Consider the following 25,172-nt stretch of genomic DNA (forward strand, 5'->3'; position numbering starts at 1 on the left):
TAACAAGGGAAAATGAGTCTAGTTTCTAGACGTGCACTTCAAGCAGAATCAGTGAATAGAGATTACTGAACAGGATACAAATTATCCAGTTACCAGACTAATACAAATTTCATAAAAGCGGTTTGTTCAAAAATAGAATGACGGTTGTCTCGGGATAGTTCGAGTGGTGAAAATGTCGAAATTCTAATGCAAGGTATTATATTGTGGCAACTTTTTATTCATATAATCATGTAAATAATAACGGTAATCCTTACTTTTACTTTTAGGACCCCATTCCTATATAGGAAGGGAAAGACTCACCAAACATGCCAAAACAGTTGACTAACACTAAGACACTCAAAATTGACATTCTGATATTTCTTGGCACATCTGAACAATTGGCAATGACTCCTTCTTGAATATCAGCAGGATTAATTTTGTGGAAAGAGGGCAGGGCTTTGATTTATGAGGGAAATTCAGGGGTAAAAGACGACGATGACAACCAGAAAACAGACTCAAAAACCAAGGTGGCAAACCTGAAAGCTCAATGTGATGAAAGCTCGATGCTGATTGGCTGATAAAAAATAAACATCTTATTTATTTTTTTAGCAGCCAATCAGCATCGGGCTTTCATTATGTAGAACTACAACATGCACATCTGACTGCGAAAAAAGGTAGGAAAGTCAAATTTTCTTTGAAAGTGCTTTCAAAATTACATTAACATGAGTTTATATGAAGAAAAAAGACTGCTTTAGCCTGCAAAAGTCACATTGGTACTGGACAGTCATCTGCAAAAGTCAGTTTTGAACAGAACTCGTAAAAAAGAACGTACAAAATAGAGGTGTCCTAAAAGTAAGGATTACCATAATGACGAATGTTTTAAGAATACTTTAAGTTTCGAATACTACCTAGAAATTGGGTTATATACGGCATTGTTTGGTGAAATTTTTTGCCTTACTTTTGTCATGTTTGAGAAATTGTGTCAACTCGCCCCAATATATTACCGCACCGGAAATATTCCCATATCTGGCCATCACTTGTTACCCTGTGCACAAACAGGGCAGTGTTTCTATGACTATAACTTGTATAAGACTGGGAAAAAATGTTGCAACCAGACGCCACTTTTTTCTTCATGTCATTCATCTCAATGGCGATTGGTAAAACCCGGATCCCCCGCCGCCGCGAAAAACCTAGTCGGACCTATACCAATGAAGGTCAGTCATTGCAAAAAAATGATAAGATGATGAAGACTGACTGGGACTCGTCAATTCTAAATTAATTTCAGGACACCAGCCGTCAGGCCTTGTGTGATTGGTCAGTGTTGGGGGTGTGACTGTCATGACTGTGAGCTTGACATCTTGATTCTGATTGGTCATTACGAGAAGGCTCAATATGCTCATGATATTAATGAACAATCATGACAATGATGAAACTGGTCTCCTACCTATTAAATTAAAAAAAGGGATTCACTAAAATCTTCTTCATTAGGTCCTAGGCTTTAAAAATGATATTTTTTAACGATGAGGCTTATATGTAAACTTACCATTGCAAAAATCATGGTGTGAAAAAAATAATCATTAAATTCTTGATTTGAAACGAGGAGGAAATCAACAAATGAAAGTTGTAACTGGCCCTCGGCCCCAAGCCGCCTCATAGGTTTGTGCACAAATTGCCTGGTTTGTTTGTCATCCAATCACAAGATGCACTGTACTGCGAATATGTAGATTTAGCTGGTGCCACAGGCTTTCTTTCAGCAAATGATATTAAGCCGCCTAGATTGTACAGCGCCCTCTTTGACGTACAAGTAGGCCTACATTATAAAATTGAAAGGTATTAAAGTTAGAATACATCATTTGTCATTTGTGCATTATGTTTGAACTAGTCGAAGCAACAAAAGTGCTCAAAATGTAAAGAAGGGTACTGAACAACTAACCTGATAAAGTTTTAGCTCAGTGAATGCTGTATATTCCGAGAAAACAATATTCTACTTTCTACTGACGGAAATTTCCAATAATGCTTTTGATACCAAAAACATAAAAATCGGACCACGGGTTCCCCATGTACGTAGTGTTCCCAGAGCAGAATTTCCATTCGTGCATATGAATAATTAATTAGCCACAATTCCAAAAGTCTTTGACCTATAGTCATGAAATTTCTTGGGTAGGCCTATGTTCATGATAAGTTGTTCTATGCATGTATCGAGTTTCAAAATTCTTCGTCATTCGATGGCCGAGATCGATGGCCGAGATCCCGAGATTCCATATACACCAAAATGTGAATAAAATAATCTGTTCTCGAGTTTCAGATTAAAATACATGTAGATTTTTAGAGTTTGGATAATTCATAAGCCTCCTTGTTGAAATTCCCACAGAAAAATGCACAGATTGACAGGATAATCATATTTGTCTCACTCTCCAGGCAAAGTACGCGTAATTTTTCGGCTTGACGGAGTATCTGTTCACTGTCACTATGAGTGGAATCCGGTTTGCTTTGGAGGGAGAAAATCTTGGGTAAGTACATGTATGCTTGAAGGATACGCTCTGTAATGATCTTATACAAGCATGGAAGATGATGGGAAAAGAGTCGGGAATAGTAAGGTTGTCTTGTATAAACAGAAAAGTTGGAGAAATCAAACCTCTTCTTGTGTACAGAATTATATAAATGCAGGCACTACCTGTTTACAAGGGATTAATTTTTTACTCTTTTTTTTCGCTCATTTTAAAATGCCATGTAATCAGAAGCAGAATTTTGGGTGTTTTTTTTCCTTATTGAGATACATGTAAACTGATACATGTATGTGAACACATGTACATGTAAGGTTTCATTTTGTTTTATATTTAACACCAACAGGTCCACTTCAAGATCCATTGTGGTTTGTTTATAATGAACTGCGCTGCTTAACAGTTAGCAGAAAAGTTGTACTCAATTACTATAGCCAGGATAGCAGAAAATTGTGCTAAATCACCCTAACTCCCGAGGCATTTTTGCTAGGATGTAACCTCAATCTCGGAAAATCCTCCAACTCCCTCCATGGCAAAATAGCATACAGCCTGAATCCTGCAAAATCCTTCGTTATTTCTTGAATGTGGTGCTTGGAGGGGTGACCACTGGCTCAATCCTGCAAAACCTCCGGCAATCACTGTCAATATGTTGAGGCAGAGCTAGTGACATCCTGGAGCAGTGCGGAGAATTTCAAGTATACTTGTATGCATGGCTGAGCAATGGTCCGGCGTAAGACCTTGATGAAGTGCATCTTCCGGAATTAGCCACACACTTTTGCCACATGTACAGTAGCCTCAATCCTGCAAAATCCTCCATTTTGCAAAGAGGATTTTGGAGGATTTGGGAAGGTTAGGTAAGCAGTATTTCATGGCGTGGATGTGCAAATGGCTGCACACATGAAGATTTCAATTGTTACGTCACTAATATTTAAGCAACTTTTTCCTCTGAGCATGCCTTTTGCTGTGCTTAGCTTACTGCTTATGGTCTCCATGAAATAGACAGAGGCTCTGTTAGCAGAAAATCCTGTGCTTAGCAGTGCCGTGAAATCGGTCCCAGGAGTTATTCAAGTTACAACTACGTTTTTGCCTAGTGTGGCTGTGAGAATTTAAAGTATTGAGAAATCATTAATTGCACATGTTTATTTTATTAGCTCAAACCTTCAACCTGTACCAAGAATTGCAGTGCAGAGATGTCTTAACACTGTCATCTACATATTTTCCAGTTTGTGTTCGGGTTTTTAAGATGCTAAAATTGGCTGTAGCTGTACACGTGCCAGAGGTTTGATATTTAACTGTGTGACATGTTTGCCTGTCTTTTCTGCAGTGTGGGGTCAAGACCCAGGCCCAAGAAGAGACGCTCCTCTGTAAGTTCTTTGATCTTAAAGTCACTGTGTTATCAAAAAAAATTAGGCCTCCTGTTCATATTCTTAGGAATTTTCAATGTTGTGTGGCAATGAAACTGATTAATTTGTTGTATCTTAATTATGAAAAATTATCTTGGTAAATTTCACATTTGCAGTATTTGTGAATATGAATCTAAAAAATACTTTTGAAGCATCAATTTAAATGTGTATTTATATTGACAAATAATATTATTTCATTTTTGACAGATATTGAAGTCCCCGTCCAGAAATGCCCTTCAAGATTTGGATCCGAATGCAGATGAGCGAGACACTACAAAGTAAGGCTGAAAAGGGGAAAATATTATTAAAATAGTCATTTGAAAAAAGGGATTAAAGTTTGGAAAAATTATTTTACAAATTAATATTTTCTTTGCTTCTATTCTGCCACACAGCGCTAAGAAGAAACGACGTTCCTCAAGAAGAGTTAGCTTTGCTAACACATACCAAGTCCAGTGAGTTGTGATCAAGTTTTTGTTCACGTTTAGTCTTTATCCTAAATTGTCGATACAAAGGTGCCATCTGAAAAAGGCGTTGACCAGTTGACAATTTGGGAGGCTTCCAACAAAGAACTGGATAGTTCAGTTTGTAGAACGCTGGTACAATATTCTTGAGGTCCCAGGTTCAAGTCCAGTCTGTTTCATTCTTCAAAAACCTTGTGGGCTCCATCCGCAAACAAGAGAGGGCGCTGTTTACCACTTTCAAGAGTGACAGTATGCATTACTTATTTTATTCTAAATGTACACCAAGCCATAGGATTTTCTTGTGAGGGTCAGGCATCATCAGCAATACATTTAAATGTCTCGCCCAGTGGTCTCCCCCAACTCTCCTTTTCTTGCCGTTGAGGGGGTACTTGTGCACGGATCCCATATTCGGCGACACCCTAGATTAAAGAACACATACAATTAGATTGCAGTTTATGTATGTGCAGGAAGTGTGTCTGATTCCTGAGTGTCTTTTCCATGGTGCTATGCAGGGAATTTTTGACAGCTAACCAGCTGAAATTACTGGAGGACACCAATGTGGAAAGAGACTCCACCCAGCTGTTCTCACCAGAGAAGGTAGATGAAGCAACAGCACACACCAGGTAGGAATTCCCAATCAACAGTTGAGGACCCTCTAGGGCTGAGCTTTGTCAGGATTTTTTCTGATTTTCACGATTTTTCGTCAGGATTTTTCCTGATTCTTCCTGATATCAGGATTTTTGTCAGGATTCTTCCTGATTTCTGGATATTTTTTGGGAGTTTTCCTGATTTCAGGATTTTTAAAGAATCCGTTTTGAAATCTGGAATAAAGTGTTCACCTAACGTTTTACCGTAAAGGTGTTTTTACCTATGAAAGTTTAGAGCAAAAGAAATGGGCATTGCAAGTGGTACCTTAAGGCAAATACAAACATATACCATACATGTAGACCCTGCGTTGCTCTGGGGCCCTCAATGACCCTTAACCCTCTGCCAATTTTTTCGTGGATTATCGTTTCCTCCCAATCTTACTCCTGCCTCTCACGAGAGCTCCTGTATATGGGACACCCTTGTCTGTGCAGACTTTTTATGTCTTTGCGTGGACAACATCAAGTGTTTATCCTATCTTTCTGTTTGTAACCATTAAGGGAGTACTTGTTAACCCTTTAGTCACTGTAGCACCCAAAACCTTCCTGCCTATCATTGTTGCACCCAAATCTGCCCGAGCACTCTATGGTTGTATTGATTCTTCAGTGAATAAACACAATGTAATACATTGTAGAACAGGTGCTAATGGGTTAATTGAATTAATCAATGATTTCAGCCCAAGTTCATATAGAATAACTACAAAGTTCTTACCAATATTTTTACAATGAAGCAATATTAAATCTTAAACACCATTTGCAGATTCATGACTGTTTTACCTTGTAAATGAAAGTAGCGATTCACTTAAGTGTATTGTCTCGGTATTTCACAGTAAAGTCTCCACAGTCATTGTTTAGGACCCTAATAGTGATTGATGGCATTTACGATAGGACACTACTCTGGTTATTTGTGGACAAAGAAAACTTTGAGCATTTGTAAACTGATTGGCTCTTTCTTTGTGTCTTTTTAAATACAAAATAGCTCTGTACAAGATGCGACGGCCAGCCAGTCATTTCAGCCCGACATCTCGGTTGGACCAGGGCATTGTATAAGAGGTATCCCATCTAACATTCTTTGCCAGCATTTTATTCTTTATGCAGTCAGTTGTGCTGTTTTAGGCAACCTGAGTGTATGTGCATTTATCTGTCTGTCATTGTAAGGCCTTGTTTTGTCATCAGCATTTGTTTACCCCAGATTTGTCAACTTGTCTTAAAAGGCAAAAAAGAAAGCAAGTTTTCGTCAACTCCATCACAAGTCAATCACAAGTCAGGTTACAGGTAACGTGGGACAAACAAAGACAAATCTGTGCAGTTTGTCACAGTTCATTTGATTAGCTTGTGACGTGATTTGAGACAGAAAGAGATGTGTTGGACTTGACTGAAATCTCTGAACTAATATTGGTTCAAAGGTTTGGTCTGTATAAAGAACAGAATGAAAAAAAAAAACTCTAACACCAAGTCAACTTTTTTGGAAATCAATTTTCAGGTCTGGAAACCCTTCTCTCTGGCCCAATAAAGAACCAATCTCATCAAGACGCGGTTGTTAATGAGCCAATGATTCCTCATGCTTACTCGCAACCAAGAGAGGGCGCTGTTCAGTTACCCATGATCGACGAGACTTGCGAGCTAGCGGTCGAAACCAAAGTTGAGAGCAGTACAAGAGAGAGATCAGATGCCAACGATTTAGAATCAGATGAGGTGCAGGATTGGCCAGGGATGACTGCTACTCATGACAGCCTCGGTGTCGGCCTCGTTGGACCAAGATATCACTGTTCTCTCCCTGTGACTGATTCGTTTAGTAGCTCCTGCCACAGTAGTAGCTTCATCTCCTCGATGAGTCACTCCGAACTCCATGATGGTCCAGATGTCGATCTGGAAGACACTGCCAATTTTGAGCTCACGTTGTGTCGAGAGAAGTTTATCGCTGGCTTGAAAGATCCGGAATATACGTATGATCAGCCAGTGACAACAGAGCCATCCATCCAGAAGACAGATGGTAGTTCGTTTTTGAAATCTTTCATGTCGGCAGCACCGGGAGAGGATAGCTTCAACAAACCTGTCCAGAAGAAAGATGCAAATTCATTTTTAAAATCTTTCATGTCGACAGCATCTGGTGAGGATAGCTTTAATGAGCCTGTCTCGAAGAAAGATGGAAGTTCATTTTTGAAATCTTTCATGTCGACAGCACCAGGTGGGGATAGCTTCAACCAGCCTGCGCATTCTACCTTTCCAGCCTACACAGATGGGGATCGATATCAGGATCGGGAGGCCAAACTGGACAGCAAAGGGTTCTTGAAGTCCCTCACTGGGTCTGGCAATCCTGCACAATCCTTCCCAGATGCTGACAGTAGTGCTAACAATGAGTCAAAAGTTTCAGAGAAGAAAGATGGCAAGAGCTTCTCACAGTCACTATATGGAAACAATGGTCAACTGTCACAAGCAACATCGGTGCCAGATGAAACTTGTATATTTGGGCAGGATGACGTTGCTGCAGAAATGGATTTGACAGCTTGCCTCAGTCTCAAAGAAACAGACGGACAGTGCAAGAAAAAGACAGACGGCAGCGCTTTCTTGAAATCCCTTGCCAAGTCTAACCCAAGTGATGACTTTGGTCCTACTGGGCATTCTAGAATACCAAACAAAGTGAATGAGTATCCTCCTGATGAGCAGAAAACTCAGGTCTTTGGTCGGGATGACGATGTGAATTCTGGAATGGATCTGACAACCTGCGTAGGTGGGATGCTTCAAGCAAAACTCGAATCTGGCATCTCAGTCAAGCACTCAGATATGACGGTCAGGTTTGGCGAAGATGACGTTGGAGGCATGGAGTTTACACAGTGTGTTGGTGGTCTACAAGACCAGCAACAGCAACCCTCAAGTCAGAAGCGCAGTCGAGCTGTTAGGCCACTGGCAGACATTACTCAAACCTTTCATGGGCAAATTGATGGCGGAGAAATGGACCTCACCACTTGTGCTAATCCTCACGTTGTAGACTCCTCACACCATCCAGGACCAGAGGCCAACGTGGGGCAAACAAGGATCTTTCATTATGATGATACCACTGCTGCAATGGAGATGACTACTTGCCTAAATTATCAAGGAAATGTAACCAAATCTGTCATAGGTTCAATTTCATCCATCACCAGCGACCAAGATGCTGCTGGAGACAAGACAAGAGTCTTTCATTGTGACGATAACATGGCAGCCATGGAGATGACAGAATGCTTGGATGAGAAAACAACCTTCACGGAACTAGGCACCTCCTTGTCACAAAGAGAAGTAGCCCAACAAGAGAACATTAAACCTTTTGCTACTGACCATACCATCAGAAATGAGACCACTTACATGTATGTTGATGGTCCATCTCGTGAAGTTCAAATAAAACATGACGACAAACTGCTTGAGAAGTCTATTGTTGCTGAGCCAGCTGGATCGGATAAAACCCAAATATTTAAGGCAGAAGATGTTGGTTGTATGGAGTTCACGACATGTATTGGTGGTCTGGTTGTAGAACCAAAATCATCCTCTGAGGCAGTCAAACGGATGAGCGGAGTGGCCTCTAGTACTCTGCCATTAGTCCAGCCTGAAGACCTTACGAGAAACTTCACTTCAGATGACACGGGTCGGATGGAAATGACAGCTTGCTTAGGGGGCGTGTTGACCGATGCTTCCAAGATGACAGACACTGAAATGGTTTCAACAAAACATGTTGACAAGACACATATATTCACTGCAGACGAGACAGCACACATGGAATTGACAACTTGTGTTGGATCTCTTAAACCCCTACCTTCAATGCCATCTATCCAACCCGAAGACCGTACCAGAAACTTCACTTCAGATGACACAGGCAGAATGGAAATGACAACTTGCATTGGAGGCATGGTTATGGATTCTTCTCAGATGGTGGACACACAACTTCGTCAAATAGAGCAGGTTGACAAGACGCATGTCTTCTCTGCAGATGAGACAGCACAGATGGAATTAACGACTTGTGTCGGCTCTCTCAAACCATTTCCATCACTGGTGTCTTCCAGCCGGAGAGCACAGAGAACCAATTCTCAAGATGGGACGGCCGAAATGGAAATGACGTCAAAAATGGAAATGACGGCTTGCATTGGTGGGATTTTTCCCAAGATGTCAGCTGATTCTTGTCGAGCGGAGACCACAAGACAACTTGGAGACCACACCACGATATTCAGCTCTAACGACACAGCAAGCATGGAGATGACAAAGTGCATCGGTGGGCTCCAGCTACCCACTTTCGCAGCCAGACCCCAGTCCAATAACCTTGGTGAACACACACGAGTGTTCACTACAGATGAAGCTACGAGAATGGAGATGACTGCATGTGTCGGAGGACTCCTCTCTAAGGAATCACCAGAAGAAGCATCAGCTGCTGCTGACAGCACAGATAATGGTCTTCCAGATCGCTCACTTACATGTAGGATGAACATAAAATTGTCACCAAGAGATACCGACTTGGTGATCAGTTCAACGTCTCAACAACACTATCCCCAAGACCAGACCTGCATCTACTCATCAGATAACACTGCATCCATGGAAATGACAACGTGTATTGGTGGGTTAACTGAGAAAAGTACATTGCAGTGTCCTGATGACCATCTGTCTCAAACAATGTGCCGCCAACTTTCAAATCAGACACGCATCTTTACATCGGATAACACTGCATCCATGGAGATGACTACTTGTCTTGGGGGGATAGATGAGAAGGCAAAACCGCAGTCTCCTGGTAAATGTCAGGTCTCTCAAACCACAGCCCGACTTCCAACAGACCACACCCGTATCTTTACATCTGATAACACTGCATCCATGGAGATGACTACGTGCTTGGGTGGGATAAACGATAAGTCTATGCCACAATCTGCTAATGAGCTTCATCTCTTTCAAACCATGGCCCGACTTCCCTCAGATCAGACACGCATCTTTGCTCATGACGTTACAGGAAAGATGGAGCTTACAACATGCATTGGAGGGATTGACAGCAGGAGCGTCATGCAGCATCCTCCTGAGGACTCAGCAGTTCCTCAAGCTGATTCCACTCGTCACTTCACCAGTGAGGAAACTGGAAATATGGAACTGACCAAATGTATTTATGTAGTTGATGAGAAAGAAATGGGTGCATCTCTTGGAGTAGTCTCCCCAGGAAAGAAATCATCTTTCGGATCTTCATATTGTCAAGACACTGAGGGTGTTCCACCATTAGAGCAAGCTGTAGGTCATCAAGACAAAATAAGTCAGCAGATTAAAGATGAAAGGGAAGCCATGGAGGTCAGTAGCTATAATCAAATCCAAGCTCCCCTGGAAAATCTTGATTCATCATCATCAGCTAAAGAACCTCAGTTAACAAAACGTAGCTCCGACACATTCACAATCGAGCCATCATCCCAAACTGGAGCTCCCACAGAACCATCAACGAGGCGCTCTGACACATATACCCTTGAAAAGCCAACATCATCATCCACTATTGTAGAGAATCCCACTGCTGACACCATTCAGCAAATGGATGATCCCACTTCTGCCACCGATAACCAGGACAATCCCGCTGAGGGGGGCATCCCAGCAATGGGAGATCTGAATCGCTGGGGTAGCCTAGACTCAAATGATGGCATTGAGAACGAGCAGCCAGTGTGGGTGGAGAACACGGAAGATTTTGCCCAGTTGTCTGCCGAGGCCGGAGTGGCCCGTTTGATGATGATGGAAGCAATGAAAGATCAGACAGGTAAGACTTACTTCTTTGTTAAAACTGGTTAAGGTTGTTAAGGTTTAGTAGGGCAATGATTGCTGTAAAATTGATTTAAAATGAGTTTAAAGTTTAGATATTTTATTAAAATATTAAAATATAAGCAGATTATTAAAAAAAATTAATGGGTCTAACCTTTTCATCTCAGCAGAACATTTTTCAAAAGCTGAAAAAGATTCTTCCAATAACTAGAATTTTTTTTAACTTTCTTAAATTATATATTATAGGTTATTCCTTTGCAGACTGATTTTTCCATCAAATTATATGATGAAAACAGCGAGAAATAACATTAAAAATGTTCAGTATTTCTCTCTTTTCGGAAAAACACAAACATGTTATCTAAAAAAAAAATTCTGGTCAGTAAAAGTAAGGGTTAATATTTCTTGCCAATTAAGACACTCCAAGAACTCATGATCTTGAAAGAATCTTCAAAATTCACAAAATGCATGCTTTAAAGAATCTAATAGGAAATACATTTCTCCATTGTTTCAGAAGGAAGCAATCCTGTTTATTGACTGTTTCCCTGCTATATATTCAGATTCCAAGAACGCTTTCGACTTGCCAAGCTTCGCTCAAGACAGAGCCCAAGATGCGGCAGCACCTTCCCTGATGCCAAGCAGCATTGAGGAGCATCATGCATCAAAAGCAGAGGAATCTGTGCCGCCATCTATCTTAAATCTCCCAGCTGATGTTTCATCTGTAAGTTTTTCCCTTTCAACAGAAAGTGTGAAGTTGGTTTGGAATTTTCATCCACTGTGATGACAATAATTCAGATTGTTGTCAACAGAAATGTATAAAAGCCAATTATACTCAATTTGCTATTTTTGAATTTCCCATTTTAGACTGTATATTATTCCTCCACAAAGTACTTTCAGCTCTGTTTGGATTTCTCAAGATGCCACATTTACAGTGTTGTTGATTCCACTAAGCTATCAAATATTTCAGAGTGCTACAAATAATCATTCTTCATTGTGTTCCTTGCAGACTCAACCACCATCTGGTCCAGTATCTATGCGTGACTTCCTTGAGTTTGTGACTATCAGTATGCCCAAGGGTCGACGTAGTGTCCTGCCATGCTTACCACAGGTATGTTGGTATTCAAGGATGAACACTCACACTTTTCAGGCTTAGTACTTCACAAAAGTGAACTGCTTACTTGTGATTGGTTGCTTGAGCCATGAAAGTAACACTTGTACTCACTGTCTTGCCTGCAGTTATTGGGTCCAATAGATGCAGGGACACCATCTACGGTCTAAAAATCTGCAATTTGTAAGAGAGTGTACTTCCAAAACTTAACTTTTTGAGTAAAATGTGAAAGTGAAAGGGTCAACTTTGACATCATCACATCAGACCAGAACTTTTTTTTTTATATATATTCAAGCAAAATTCTGGAGTTCCTTTTAAGCCATTTAACATATTCACATCTCAGTTTCCATGTGCAGTGACATCGCCTCAGCCTTTAGATTTTCATATTTTCAAAAGAAAAACATCTTTCATTCAAGAATGTCGTTATCATATAAAACATGTTTATATTTATTTGTTATTGCAGGCGGCATCTCCCCAGACACTGAGTGACTTCATGGAAGATCACTTCATCATAAAACCCAAGAAAGAATTATATGAATGGGCTGTCAGTCATCTGTCTTCGTCCATTGAAAAGTAAGCCAAGTCACATTTTTGCTAATTTTGATTTGTGTCCTAACAGTGGATGGAATTAGCCATAAGGCCCCCCCCCCCCCAATGCACGTGGGCTACAATATGTGTCCGTGCATACGTGTCAGATAATCACGCCTGATTGAGATTGTGATTGAGCCAACCATCATAGTGCATGACTCAGTGAATTGATCTATTGTACAGAGTGACTTGCCATTTTCAGGATGAGATGTCAAAAAGATGGTTCGAATCCTGCTGATGCTTTTGCCCTTATTACCCAAGACTTGGTGCCAAGTCGGTAATTGTTTTGTGTACGGTACAGGTTACTGGCTCCACGCACGCAAAATATCACTGCAATGCACGTAGCCTGGTTCCCAGACCAAATGATGCTGACTATTGATGTTCAATAACCGACTTGGCGAAAACGTTTTCTATTGTGTACACAACATATGGGAGTATTTTGAATCGCTAGTGAATTCTATGCGAGCACTCTGATTGGTTCAGATGCCAGCGTGTATTCTAGGCCGCTATGGAAGGTCATTCTCAGTACTTCGAGGGTTTGTACTTTGTGTTGTGTAACATTACAAAATCCATTATAGGACATAGACGACTCAAATAAATCGAGTATATCACAATGATACATTTTATTTCTATACAAAATTGACCAAGCTGAGGGATTTGGCCATTCAAACGTCGCTCGATCTGCAAACATGTCCCCGACATATTGAGAACTCCCCATGTAACGGAATGAATGAGTCCTCATTTGCATAGCAGTGCGCGATTGGATCTCACCACAAAAATGCACTGCATATGTATTGCGCTGCTTGCATATATGAATAATTGTCAAGTCGTAAGATTTGTCGCAACCCGGCCGATTACGTACTAGTCTTATACCAGCCGCGCCGATGGAGTTCGCCTGAAGTCCACGGACAAAATACGAAAATCTAACGACTTGTCATCAAGTCTATTATTACCCCTGCTCGTCGTGCCAATAGATAACTCCCTTTATCTGTGTGCTTCCATTTCTCAGGATGCAGGAGGCAGTGAATGAACAAGAGCAGCAAATGTCCGAGTGCAACCCCGATATAGTGACTGAAGTACAGTGTGCATCACCGGATGAGGTAATGAAGCCAGATCACTATTCCAACTGCTCCCTAGTCTTGGTCCAAGCAGTTAGTGATCGATAATGGACTGTCGCTGCACAACTGATTTTAATAGTAGAGCGCCCTCGCATGGACTGGCTATAACCGTTTACTCACACTATACATCGCTAGTGTCTTCAACCAAACTAACTCCTCCCATGTACATCTTCTTTTTTTTTGCAATGCTCATTTTGGGACAAACACAGCTGGTAATTGCACACAAACTGGATCAGCAATCTGCAGTTTTATGCATTTTAGAACAAAGATGAAAGCATAGCATAGGAAGTAAAGTCTCTATTGCAATTTGCTTAACAGAGATAAATAACACATAGAACATTCAAGTAGAGAAAATATTGGCCGACCGCGCAAGACGTGGCAGAGCTCAGTGATAGATGACATGCATCTGCTTGGAGTCAATGCGAGGGACGCAACGGACAGGGCCAAGTAGAGAGGAGCCATAGGGAGAAAACAGGCCAACCCAGAACAGACTGGACCAACGGCCTCAAAACCGACGTGATGATGATGATGATAATTTCAATCTTCAATCTTTCTTTCATCAATTCTTTATTCTTTTATCTTTATCATTAGTTGCCACAAATGCAACTGATTGCTTCCGAGTTATCATTGATTATTAAGGTTTTTTTTCATATTTCCATTTTGTGAACAGGCCGCCCGGCTTCATGGTCACATTGAGTCCCTACACAAAGCCTGCACTAAGATGTCTAAAGGTAGCTTCCAAGAATGGAGACTCAAGATGGTCAGCAAGACACACCAGTCATTCAAGGTCAGAGTGGAAATCAATTATAAATAATACCTTTATAGAGTTGTTATCATTGGAAATGGTATATTTTGCCTTTCTCATCATTGAATGCAATTTTCATCACAAAGCAGAAATAATGAAAAGAAAATGATCAAATAAACCACAATGAAAACTGACTAGGTGCATTGTAATAACTTTAAAGTTGAACAAAGAAATTGACCGGAGCGGGGTTTGAACCTGCGACCTCCGGATAACCGTTCCGGTGCTCTACCAACTGAGCTATCAAACTGAGTTATACAGTTCTTTCAAGAAAGATATCAACACAACTTTGTCCATTTGTCATTCAATGAGGGTCCTTCATAAACACAGTCAGAACAAACTGGGTTTTTAAAACATGTAATTCATCATCTGGTGACAATTGTCACAAAGTATACATGAGTCTAAATGTTTTGAAATGTTTTCATATCGTATTAATTATTTATTTAATCCAAGTTTTCCCAAGTTGATTCTAAAGTTGAGAGGTCACAGATTTGACTCCTCTTGTTTCGGTTTTGGTTGAGGGTGCTATCAAAATGATGAATCAAATCTAGTTTTGAGATTCGTAAGTTTTTCAGACCCAAGAAATTTCAAGTACCGGTGCCTCACGCTTCGCATCAGCTTGAATAAAGCACACGCGAGCTATGCAATGAATTACTTGGGTCCAAGTGCCATGGTTCTCGAGACTGCATTTGATTAATCTAGTTGACAGCGCCAACTCCAACCATGGGTGGCTAGACTGTGTTTGTCAGAGACCAGTTGCAGCAGGAGAACACACTCCAAATCATATCAATTACCCAATGGTAAATTTGTAAACGTGGATGTTTGTCTTCTCTTTGTCTGTAGCAAACTGAAGCAGAGATGAATGACATCTTATCCATGCTATCATCCTGTCTGGACACAGCAGACAAGAACATGGAGGAACTACAAACATGTAAATATTTTCTCAGCATTTTCTGAAATATTAAAACTGTCATTTGTTTAAAAATCTACAATAACTTTACACTTAACTCCTAGCCTTGTTTTCAGTAAAGCGTTTGTGAATTCTCCAAGAACAAAAACTTTGAAGACGGTTAACACAAAAGAGGTTTTTGATGTTATAGCATCTGACCCTCGGACTTGACTTTCTCTTTATCGTTGATTTATTTCAAAGTCAAGGAAGGTTTGGACAACACTCTGACTCGACTGCAGAGCATCAAACCACCAAGTCAGGAGGAGGTCAAGGAATTCATCGACCGTCAGAAACAACTGGAGGAGAAACGGAGACAGGTTGAAGAAATTAGGATGAGCAAAGATGCTTTAGAGAGGTAGGAATGATACACATGGTGCCATTATGATGACATTCCTTGATCAAATCCAAAGTAAGAGGAACAAAGAAGGGCGGAAATGTGACAAATAACGTGCCAATTAGAGTTGCATTCCCAGTGATCTTCAACAAAATTGATTTCTTCTCTACTCATACATTTTCAACTTGTATGTGTTATTCAAACCAAAAACCCTCTTTTTTCCCTTTTTTTGGACGTTTGCAGCCCTATGAAACAGGATTTTGTTTTGGGCACAAACAGATCCGCTTTGCAAGTAGACTGGCTCCCAGTCCGTACATTATCAATACTGATTGTGGGGTGGGAACCAGCCTACCCTGCGAGAACGGAATTATTGTCTGGCAGCCAATACTTCAAAATTAATAAGATGGAATTTTTGTGTTGGGGTGATGTAAATCAAATTAGGTTTTGCCCTTCACCGACGTATAGACACTGCGTATACAGTGTTTTATACGTCGGTGAAGGGCAAAACCTAAATTGACTTCAAACTTGCTAAATAATACTCCAGTAACTGAACATGGGCTGATTTGTTTGGTGGATGTTTTATTCAAAAGTGAACAACTTTTGTTTTACTAGAAAAAGAGCAATTTAGAAAAGGAATCTATTTTTTGGGGATGAAATTCGAAAGTAGTACTTCAAGGTTTTGTGACCCTTGGTTTTGTTGTGTCTAAAAATAACATTAAAAAACCAGGAAGTCGTCTCAGCAACACAGCATTCTGTTTCCATGCTGATTCTTTAATTAAATATTCCTCTGAAGTCCTTCCTCCTTATCTGCTTATAAACACAGCGAGTCCTTGAGACTGAAGGAGGAAATGAAACAGTGTAAGGAGGAACTTGCTGAGGCAAGAGAGAAGGAGATGTTGCTTAGCAACCAGACTACATCCGATGAGGCACTGCAGGAAGCAATGATTCAACTAGAAGACCTTCACTGGTAAGTATCTTACTTCTATCAGATCAAACAAATTTCTGGCCAAAAACGCGAGTCGTCTTGTAACTTTCAGTGTCTAACAGTTTTGTAACATTGCTGTTCTCTTTGACTTCTCACTACAACAAGGTCCCACAGATATGTACACCTGTTGCGCTTTGTCTATGTTGGCTGGGTTTTAAAGTTCTAAACCCATCAAAGTCCTAGATGTGAGTTTTGTTGTACTCAGGGAAGTTTAGCAAATGTGACTTCAACCCCATGATCAAGACCGTGATTTCAGATTGATGTTCTGTGTGGTTATTCAGTTTGCAGCAATGGAGATGGCGTCAGCATTCAGAGAACGAACTCATCTTTACCTTCCTTGAAGATTCCTTGGTCTTGACCGTCAAACTAGGAAAGGAACTAGGTAAGCTGAAATCCCTGATGAAACAGTGCCAGAGTCAATCAGAGTCAATCCCAAGTCATCCAGTCATAAGTAGCAAGCTATGAGCTCTGTGCGCAAACAAGAGAGGGCGCTTTTCGACCACTTTCGAGAGGCCTTTGGACAGGACACGCCAAGTATGCGAACTGGTTTTCATGAGCGTTGGGCGTTGTTCAAATCTCTCTCCCAGTGGTCTCCCCCAACTCTCTGTTTTACACTGGATAAATTTAGCCTTGAAATTCCATTTACTGCTTCAGAATTGTTTAATTTGTTAATTTTGTGTTTTAACAGATAATGGAGGTGGTGTAAAAGAGAGAGAAATTGCCAGTCTTCACATGGAGAGCCTGCTTACAGGTAAAATATGAGATCTTAAACCGGGAAATAGTATTCAATGGCTTTTCATTGTTGTCTATAAATTCAGGTGTATATTGTAACAGTAAAGGTATAATTAGAGTGCTTTCTCCTAAGACAAATATTTGAAAAAAGTCTCAGACTCGTAATAATAAACCCCATGACAATTTCATTGTTTTGACAGTGTTTTCTAAAATATCCATTTTTTTTACATTTAAGACTAATGTTTAATTTGAATTTGTACTTTTAATATTGTAGCAATTGTTCAGGTTTTGTAATGCGCATTAGAACATTTTATGGTATAGGCGCATAATAAATACAATTTTTATTTGTTTATTATTTAATTTCCAATTAGCACATTATTTTTCACTTTGATGTACATTGTATATGGGAAAGGGCTTGACTACCAAACTGACTTGATAGGGGATAACTCTGCTCCTGGCTTTGCATTTTTCTTATCACTACTTTTTTCTTTCAACTATTTAATCTTTCAGATGATGCTAGCATCTCAGCTCAACTAGCACACAACCTTGTCAAGGCCAGTGTTGATGTCGATGCTCTGCAATCCCGCTATCCAACCACTGCTGCTTTGAAAATGGTATCCATTCAATTACCGGCAATGTTCAAGTTTATAATTTTGATAGCATGCCAATCCATTATGGTTTTTTTTTTTAAACCTTATTTTGATACACACAGATACTGTATAGATTTAAGTAAGAACAGCGAAATTAAATAAAGGTTGAGCTTTAAGCTAAAGAAAATCTTGGGGCTAAGACTAGGCCTCATAAAGCTAAAATGGGGGGGGTGATATTCTAAGGCTAGTCGATTAACTGAAGCTTTGCAGGGTGTATAGTAGCACCATGTGTGAGTTGTAAATGGTCCTAACAAAGATGGTCAATTTGAGAAATAAATTTGAAGATTTGCCTAGTGAAGATAGTAATAAGATAAAGATGTACAGTAGCACCATGTGACCAGGTGACAGATCTCTTTTGTGAGTTGGTGAGGTTCTGAAACGAACCGGGGAAACTCAACGTTTCAGACAGCTTGCTCTGCCTGTCGTCGGGAGACATACGTACGGACCACGTCTCCTGGCGACGGGCAGGGTACACTGTCCGACAAGTTGAGTTTCCCCCAGTTCTTTTCAGAACCTCACAAACTCAGTCACAAGAGATTCGTCACATCTGGATCAATACTGCAACAGACCTGCCAACTAGTACGATTCTGCCGTATTTTGTACGGGAATTTGTTGAAAATACGACTGTACGTTTTTCCCCCATAAAATACAGGTTTTGACCAATTTGACACGTCTGGAAAAATCCTAGTTCAAAGCGGCTGTGAGTGTAGATTTCTGCCGGATAAACTTAGCTGAAACAACGTAAATTGCAAGCAGCCAAGCAAACGATGTACTGCATGCATGAACTGAATCTGGTTTCGCTGTTCCCACTGTACGTGTACGATGTACATTATGTACATGGTATCACATACTAGAACCAGTCCATAAATGTCTGTATTCGTACACACACATACCAGCAGGAGTACGTACGGCAGATCTTACGTGCAGTCAACAGACTTTCTTTTTTCTCAGTGCACGTACGATACACAGAATAAATTTTGATGTTCGTGTACGATAGTCACAACGTGCGTGCACGTGGTGTTCCGTTATGTCAAACATTTTTGAATAGTAAAGTTTGATACTACGTTCTGAAACCAATTCAAAAATCAGAAAAATCAACAATTAAAGCAGGCGGCCCAAACCGAACCAGGTAAATCAGCCAGCAAATGCAAGAAATTGATTCCTTTTTTGGGTAGGCCAAGTTTAAAATAAAACTCTGTTCGATCGCTGTGTATTTTTTTAAACATTCAGTGCGTGCACGTGAAGCAACGTGATTAAACATGAATAAGCTTAGATTATACTTAGAAGTCATATGAATGTTTCATTTATTTCAAACATGAGGAAGTCTAGTCTTTAGTTTATGTTTAGGTAGACTTGCATTGAATAGTTTTTAAAGCAGTTTGTTTATAAGTAAGGTATATGATCAATATCCTTATTCATGCAAACTGTTTGATTGGGTTTACCACCCGCAGGGAGACCTCTGGTCATTTTTGTATAACTGTAATTAAGATGTATTAAAAATGGAGCATTGCAGCCACATTTATTTGTTCGTATAGCCTGTCTATGCATATTTTTGAAAAATACATTTTTTTGTGAAAAATACAACTTTTGAAGATTCAGAATACAGTTTTTCGATCCCAAAGGTTGGCACGTCTGCTGCAAGCAATCTCCCGTTATGGGATGTATAGGTTGCAGGTACTACAACATGGTGCTACTGTAAATCTTTATCAATTTGACAAGAGGTGACATTTCAGTTTCCTCTGCTTGTCATTTGGAGAAAGAAAAACAAAAAAGCACACTATTCTTAAAGTTGAGTAAAACTGTTCTTAAAACCTACAACTAGCAAACAAGCTACATGAGCCACTGCTAAACTGCTCGCTTTGTAAACCCAGAGAGATGATTATTCTTAAATTTGTAATCAAATGTTACTGTATTTGTGTTTCTCTTTTGCCTCAGTTGCTTCAAGAAGTCTCCGAGGCAGTGTGCCAAGCTGACGGCATCGCTGATGAAATTGATCGCATCAGTTACAGACATGTAGTCACCCTCGATGAAACCAAGTGAGTCAGAAGTCGGAACAACTATCCCTTACACTTACATTCCTTTCCATGAACCAATTCATCCCCCCCCCCCCCCCCCCCCCCGAACCCCCAAGAAAAATAAAATGATGACAAGTATTATGGTAATCACTTGGGAAGATTATTTTATACACTCAACTCATATATTCTTGTAATTTCAACATACAAATTGTACGTTTATTTTCCAGTCTGATTGTTGAGTTTTCTGACCTGGATGCCTTTGTCAAGTTCTGGGTAACGTTCCACCTCGTTCCAGGAAAGTATCCATTCAGTGTCATCTCGGCTGACTTCAGACACAAGATCGGCACACTCAAGTAAGTCTGTTCACATGGTTGTTGGTTGTCTTTATAAAAAGGTTCTAATGAGGTAAGATGCAAGTTGAGACAGTTACTTTTCAATATGGCCCTATATTCAAATCAGTCAAGTCATTGAAAAACAAACACGATACATGTAATAATCATTGAGATGAACTGAATTACTTTCCTACATTTTGATTTTGATGTCTTGCCACAGTTATCGCTTGAACCTTTTAAAGTGTTCATTAAATATTAATGAAAGGTATAGACAATTTGAGTCACTGTCAACTTAGCTCGGATGGTGAGGTACCTGCACAGTATTCTGAAGTCACAGGTTCGAATTCAGCTTGTCAATTTCCCTTGTTAAATCAAATATTATTGTTTTTCCCCAGTGAGCAAGATGTCCAAGCAGTTGTTAGCGAAGTGAAGCCTGGCTGGACATACCTCACAAGACTTGTACACAGAATTGACAAGCTTATCAAGCAGCACATACCTAGTGATCAGACAACATTCTGAAAACATTGACCTCAAGTCTCATTTTCCTTTAAGTTGGAGAATTGACTGAGAAGTGAAGGGATTCACAATATAAAACCACTTATCAACTCTGCAGTGGGTGTTCTGTAGTTAATTAATTCTTCATAGTTTACATGTGGTCTCTTCATTGATATGTGTGGTAAAAGTTGTAAATATTGCCGAGCCATCGTTGCCTGGTGCAAAATGAATGCATTTGACGATGTGCTGTGCTACTAATGGTAGTTTTTTTCAGGATTGTAAAACACCTGGATTTTGTTGTACATGTAGTAGGACTGTTCGTTAACAATGTGAAGTTCTGTGATGCTTGCATAAATGTTAAACTAAAATGCAGAAAATCCAAACAAAGACTTCTGGTAAATTCTGTGAATCGCAGATGTTTTGAAAGAATACAATTGGCATCTTAGATGATGAGTATTTTAATTGTGACTTGACTTTAATTTTTGCTATGTCTGATAACTGTATATATTGTACATAATGCTACATTTATCATTAGATATTTGATTTTGAGATTGGATTCAGCCAGATTTAGCCAACAACTTGGAGATGAAGTAAAATAACATATTGCAGTTCTGAATAAAACATGTCACTGTTTATTAGAAACTTCAAAATAAGCACAACATTATATACAGTGTTTCGAAGGAAAAGTACTTGTTTCAATTGAAAAATGAATTACAATGCTATTTTTCTTCATTTACAATACAATTAATGTGTTCACTTCACGATCGATTAAGAATTCAGCTTAAATTACAGAGTGGAGTTTACAGGGAAATAAAAAGTTAGGGAAACAATGATTCAGCAATCTAGGGGCAGTGTGGTTAGCTAGCTTGTAATTGAAGACTGAATTAATAGTCAATTCTGTACAATTCAATTCAAATACTGTAATTTGTTTAAAAGTCAATCAGTCTGCATGGTTTGCATATTGTTCACAATGAGTGCTAGTTTGATGAATTAAAGTACGTTTTATATTACTAAATGTTTGATTTTTTTTAGAATTACAATTTAGTACACATAGTTGTTTGATTTGAAAATGCTGGGTATAAAATTGATGTTAGCAAGACCATAGGAGGAAGATATTGCTAAGTTTACTATTTAGCTAAGAACGTTCAAGTACATAAAAATGGAATGTTTGTAGTTTTAAGTTAAAACAGTTTTATGTGCTCAGTGCAAACATCTTAAAACTGGAATAAGAAATGTCCACAGCTGCACAGTCACACAATTTCACCTTTTTTCCACATAGCTATAATAAAAACCTTTGCTGTGTATGTATACTTGATACATTTGTTGAAGTGAAATGACCAAACAGAAACCTGGGGTCGATTTCCTGGAGAGATGAGAAATTTTCTAGGCACAAGAAATATTTACTGTTCAACAACAAAAATGCCATGCAATGTGTTTTGAATGTGACTGGTCCACAGCACATAAATTGCTTAGCAGAAAATATCGGCCCTGGTTACGTAAAGTCTCATCCACGATGTAAATTCACATCAAAACAAATGCACGTCTCCTGATAAAATCTGCACAGGAAATTATGCATGATCAACTTCTTGTATCATTTGTCCGAGAAATAATTTAGAACTCTGCCTGTGTTGATGTATAGGGCCAGTTCATATCTCCAAAACTATTTTTATGCAAATTAATAAAATGCAGTTTCAAGTTTGACCTGTACATTAACAAAACACAAATGCATGCGCTATGCAAGAAATTGTAACTAGGCTTCATTTTGTTGACATTTGTGAAATAAGTTTTTTTTACAATTTCATGTGAAAAAATATGAACCTGCTAAATTCAAGATACCAGTGTATGTATGAAAAACATAATAAAAGATCCTGTACACTAAAGACAGCTTTCAACCAAAGTTGATCATTCTTGATTACTGTGTCTCGCTGAAGTCGTCCCTTCTGAACATTAAGCTGCTCTGATACTTGGACTGTGATGTATGGAATTCCGGTCGGAGGGCAGTATAACGGTCTAGCACTGGGCGTTTAGACTCGCAGCGTATGCGAGGCTCAACCTCATTCATCCGCTCTCTCTTATCCAAGAACAAGCTCTCGTCATGTGGACCTTTGGGAATTATTCCGCTCACCTCACAATTCTGAAAAATAGGATAAAAAAGAAGTGAAGTTGATTTCTTTTTTGATAAAAAAAAATGGCATACACTTCAAGTCCAACAAGATTTATGCAAACAGAAAATGCCATTTCCAAAAGCATTAAGTGGTAAAACCAAATACCAAGAGTTACTTAATAATATTTTTGGCTTTAAAAAAAAAATCTTTCTCGGAGGGTTGTTTCTAAAACATTTTCGTGAAATTTGTTTCATAAGAATTGTGTAGACTAGAACTGTGTAATTTACATGTTACAATGCTGACATTTGATGTGCATTAACATCTCTCCCAAAAATATGACAACAGCGATGGTACATGTATTACTTTTACAGCTATGTATGTGTCGAGTCAAAGTGTAAGCAGGAAGAATCTGTGCCTTTAAACCCCCCCCCCCCAATAAAAAAAAAACAATTCAGGGTCATAATCAAGTATTATGAGTCAATCACAAGAGTCAATCACAATTCATCTAGTCTCTAGTGAATTGTGAAAAAGGCTGTATTTTGTACTTGTTCATTCCCTGTTAATTGTGACTGGACTTGTGATTGACATGATCGACATTCTATTTCGTATCAAAGGAAATTGTTGTAATCTCACCTTCATGATAAGCTCTCTATTTCTCATGTCATTCGTCCATTCAGGGACATACCTCCGAGGGATTACAGGGTGAAGCTTAGAGAATTCAGGAATTCTGAGAAATATGATAAAAAGCAAATATAATATTATAGGTATGGCACCATTAATGTTGACAATTTGTTCATGTACGCTGTAAAGCTACATGGATTCTAGACCCATAATACCGCCATGTTTATGGGTTCACTTGGACTCTAGTCTAAAGCAAAAATTGGTTATGTTTGAGATCTGCAATGACGATGAAAGAAACAAGACAAAAACTACCGCAATCACTAAAAGAAAAACAATATTTCTAAAAAAAAAATATGAATTTTGCAACTCAGATATAATTTATTAATATTAGTCAGTCTAACAAATGGGAGCATGATCATGCACTACCATATCCAAATTTTGCACTCATATTCATTGTTAAAAAGTCTAGGGAATGAAACTTTTCCACCCCACCCCCCCCCCCCCCCTAAAATGGGGGTGGGGCGGTAAGGGGCGATGACTGTTTCATGCACTATTGGTTGCGGTTCCAGTACCAAAGCTGTGATGCGAGTGGTAAACCTTATACTAGTGCATGAAACAGTCATCGGGTGTTACGCTTCCGTGTGACGTCACGCGCCAACGCCAGCGCAGCCGGCAAAAACGAGTAGTTGACAGCGATCGCTCTCTGTGCCTGTTAATCGACCGCCATTCATTGTACACAATTTTTTTTTGTGCACAAACCAATAGCAGTCCTGGCCATGCCTGAAAGGTTGTCAGGTTAGCGGTTATTCCTCCTGTTTTCACTGCAATTGTAGGCTGAATCTTCATCGTGGATCGTTTTTTACTTCAAGGACCTGTGTAATGGTTATTCCAGGCAAGTTTGGGGTGAGTTGCAGTTGCAATTAGTGTGTAACGGGGACAACATTGAACATTTTCCAAATTTTTTTGCAAATACTACAAGTTACGAGAAAAATTCGCTCCAGCCCTTATAGACAACCCAATGATAAAACTCAGGGCTGGGTAACTCCAGCTAAACAAATTCAATTTGTTCAGTCCGGTCACGCAGCCTCACAAGTCACAAATAGTCTAAGACCTACCTCACATGTTCTGGTTTCAATCCCGAACGATTAGCCATGATTTTCTTGGCTAGAAGGAAAGTACACTAACAGTAACACCAATAATTTCGTGCCAAATAAATGCACCGATGTCGATGTGCTCACAGTTACAGCTGATTGATCATTGAGCGTCTGTTGCCATGGCAAGGTCAGAGGTTATGACGCGATATGGTTAGTCTCTCGCGCGCTGCAGTCATTGTAAAAGTAAATTTACTCCTAACCTGTTGCTAACTATACTCGCGAAGTACGTGTAGTTCGTTCAGTTGAAAAGATTTAGTTCCTAAAACTATGTTTGGAAAATATAACTCATAAATCTGATAGGCTCGATCATAAATTGGCCAAATAATCCATGTTCACGGGACTTGATTTCGCGTTTCCTCGCGGGAAGGGAGGGGTCGGGGGGCAGTTTTTGAAATGTAATACGATCATGCACGAGGCCTCGAGCAGCACTAGCGGAAACTTTTCCAGAGCTTTTTTT

General features: G+C 39.6%; 2 protein-coding genes across 2 annotated transcripts; one reads left to right on the top strand and one right to left on the bottom strand.

Moving 5' to 3' along the window:
* The first annotated feature begins 84 nt into the window (after window positions 1-84).
* On the top strand, window positions 85-22,120 carry LOC119746122. Its single transcript, XM_038222917.1, has 22 exons — window positions 85-193; window positions 2,398-2,489; window positions 3,805-3,844; window positions 4,091-4,161; window positions 4,276-4,335; window positions 4,857-4,967; window positions 5,968-6,041; window positions 6,472-10,728; window positions 11,288-11,448; window positions 11,734-11,835; window positions 12,299-12,408; window positions 13,433-13,523; window positions 14,212-14,328; window positions 15,187-15,274; window positions 15,494-15,647; window positions 16,450-16,593; window positions 16,893-16,993; window positions 17,300-17,362; window positions 17,854-17,957; window positions 19,929-20,029; window positions 20,236-20,361; window positions 20,736-22,120. Exons 2-22 carry the CDS (start codon window positions 2,449-2,451, stop codon window positions 20,857-20,859), a joined length of 6,240 nt encoding a protein of 2,079 aa, XP_038078845.1. The 5' UTR covers window positions 85-193; window positions 2,398-2,448; the 3' UTR covers window positions 20,860-22,120.
* On the bottom strand, window positions 21,445-24,803 carry LOC119746125. The gene is made up of 3 exons (XM_038222921.1): window positions 24,677-24,803; window positions 23,574-23,667; window positions 21,445-22,969 (listed from the first exon to the last, which is right to left on the bottom strand). The coding sequence occupies exons 1-3, from the start codon at window positions 24,712-24,714 to the stop codon at window positions 22,748-22,750; spliced, it is 354 nt and encodes a 117-aa protein (XP_038078849.1). The 5' UTR covers window positions 24,715-24,803; the 3' UTR covers window positions 21,445-22,747.
* Window positions 24,804-25,172: the final 369 nt, after the last annotated feature.

This window comes from Patiria miniata, unplaced genomic scaffold, assembly GCF_015706575.1.
Source record: "Patiria miniata isolate m_02_andy unplaced genomic scaffold, ASM1570657v1 HiC_scaffold_7, whole genome shotgun sequence".
Classification (NCBI taxonomy): Eukaryota; Metazoa; Echinodermata; class Asteroidea; order Valvatida; family Asterinidae; genus Patiria; species Patiria miniata.

Coding starts and splice junctions, on each gene's coding strand:
- LOC119746125 (XM_038222921.1), bottom strand. CDS start 24,714: ATGGCTAATCGTTCGGGATTGAAACCAGAACATGTGAG. Junction 23,668..24,676: donor TTGAAACCAGAACATGTGAG/GTAGGTCTTAGA, acceptor CATATTTCTCAG/AATTCCTGAATTCTCTAAGC. Junction 22,970..23,573: donor ATAGAGAGCTTATCATGAAG/GTGAGATTACAA, acceptor CCTATTTTTCAG/AATTGTGAGGTGAGCGGAAT.
- LOC119746122 (XM_038222917.1), top strand. CDS start 2,449: ATGAGTGGAATCCGGTTTGCTTTGGAGGGAGAAAATCTTGG. Junction 4,968..5,967: donor GAAGCAACAGCACACACCAG/GTAGGAATTCCC, acceptor AATACAAAATAG/CTCTGTACAAGATGCGACGG. Junction 17,363..17,853: donor CATGGAGAGCCTGCTTACAG/GTAAAATATGAG, acceptor TTAATCTTTCAG/ATGATGCTAGCATCTCAGCT.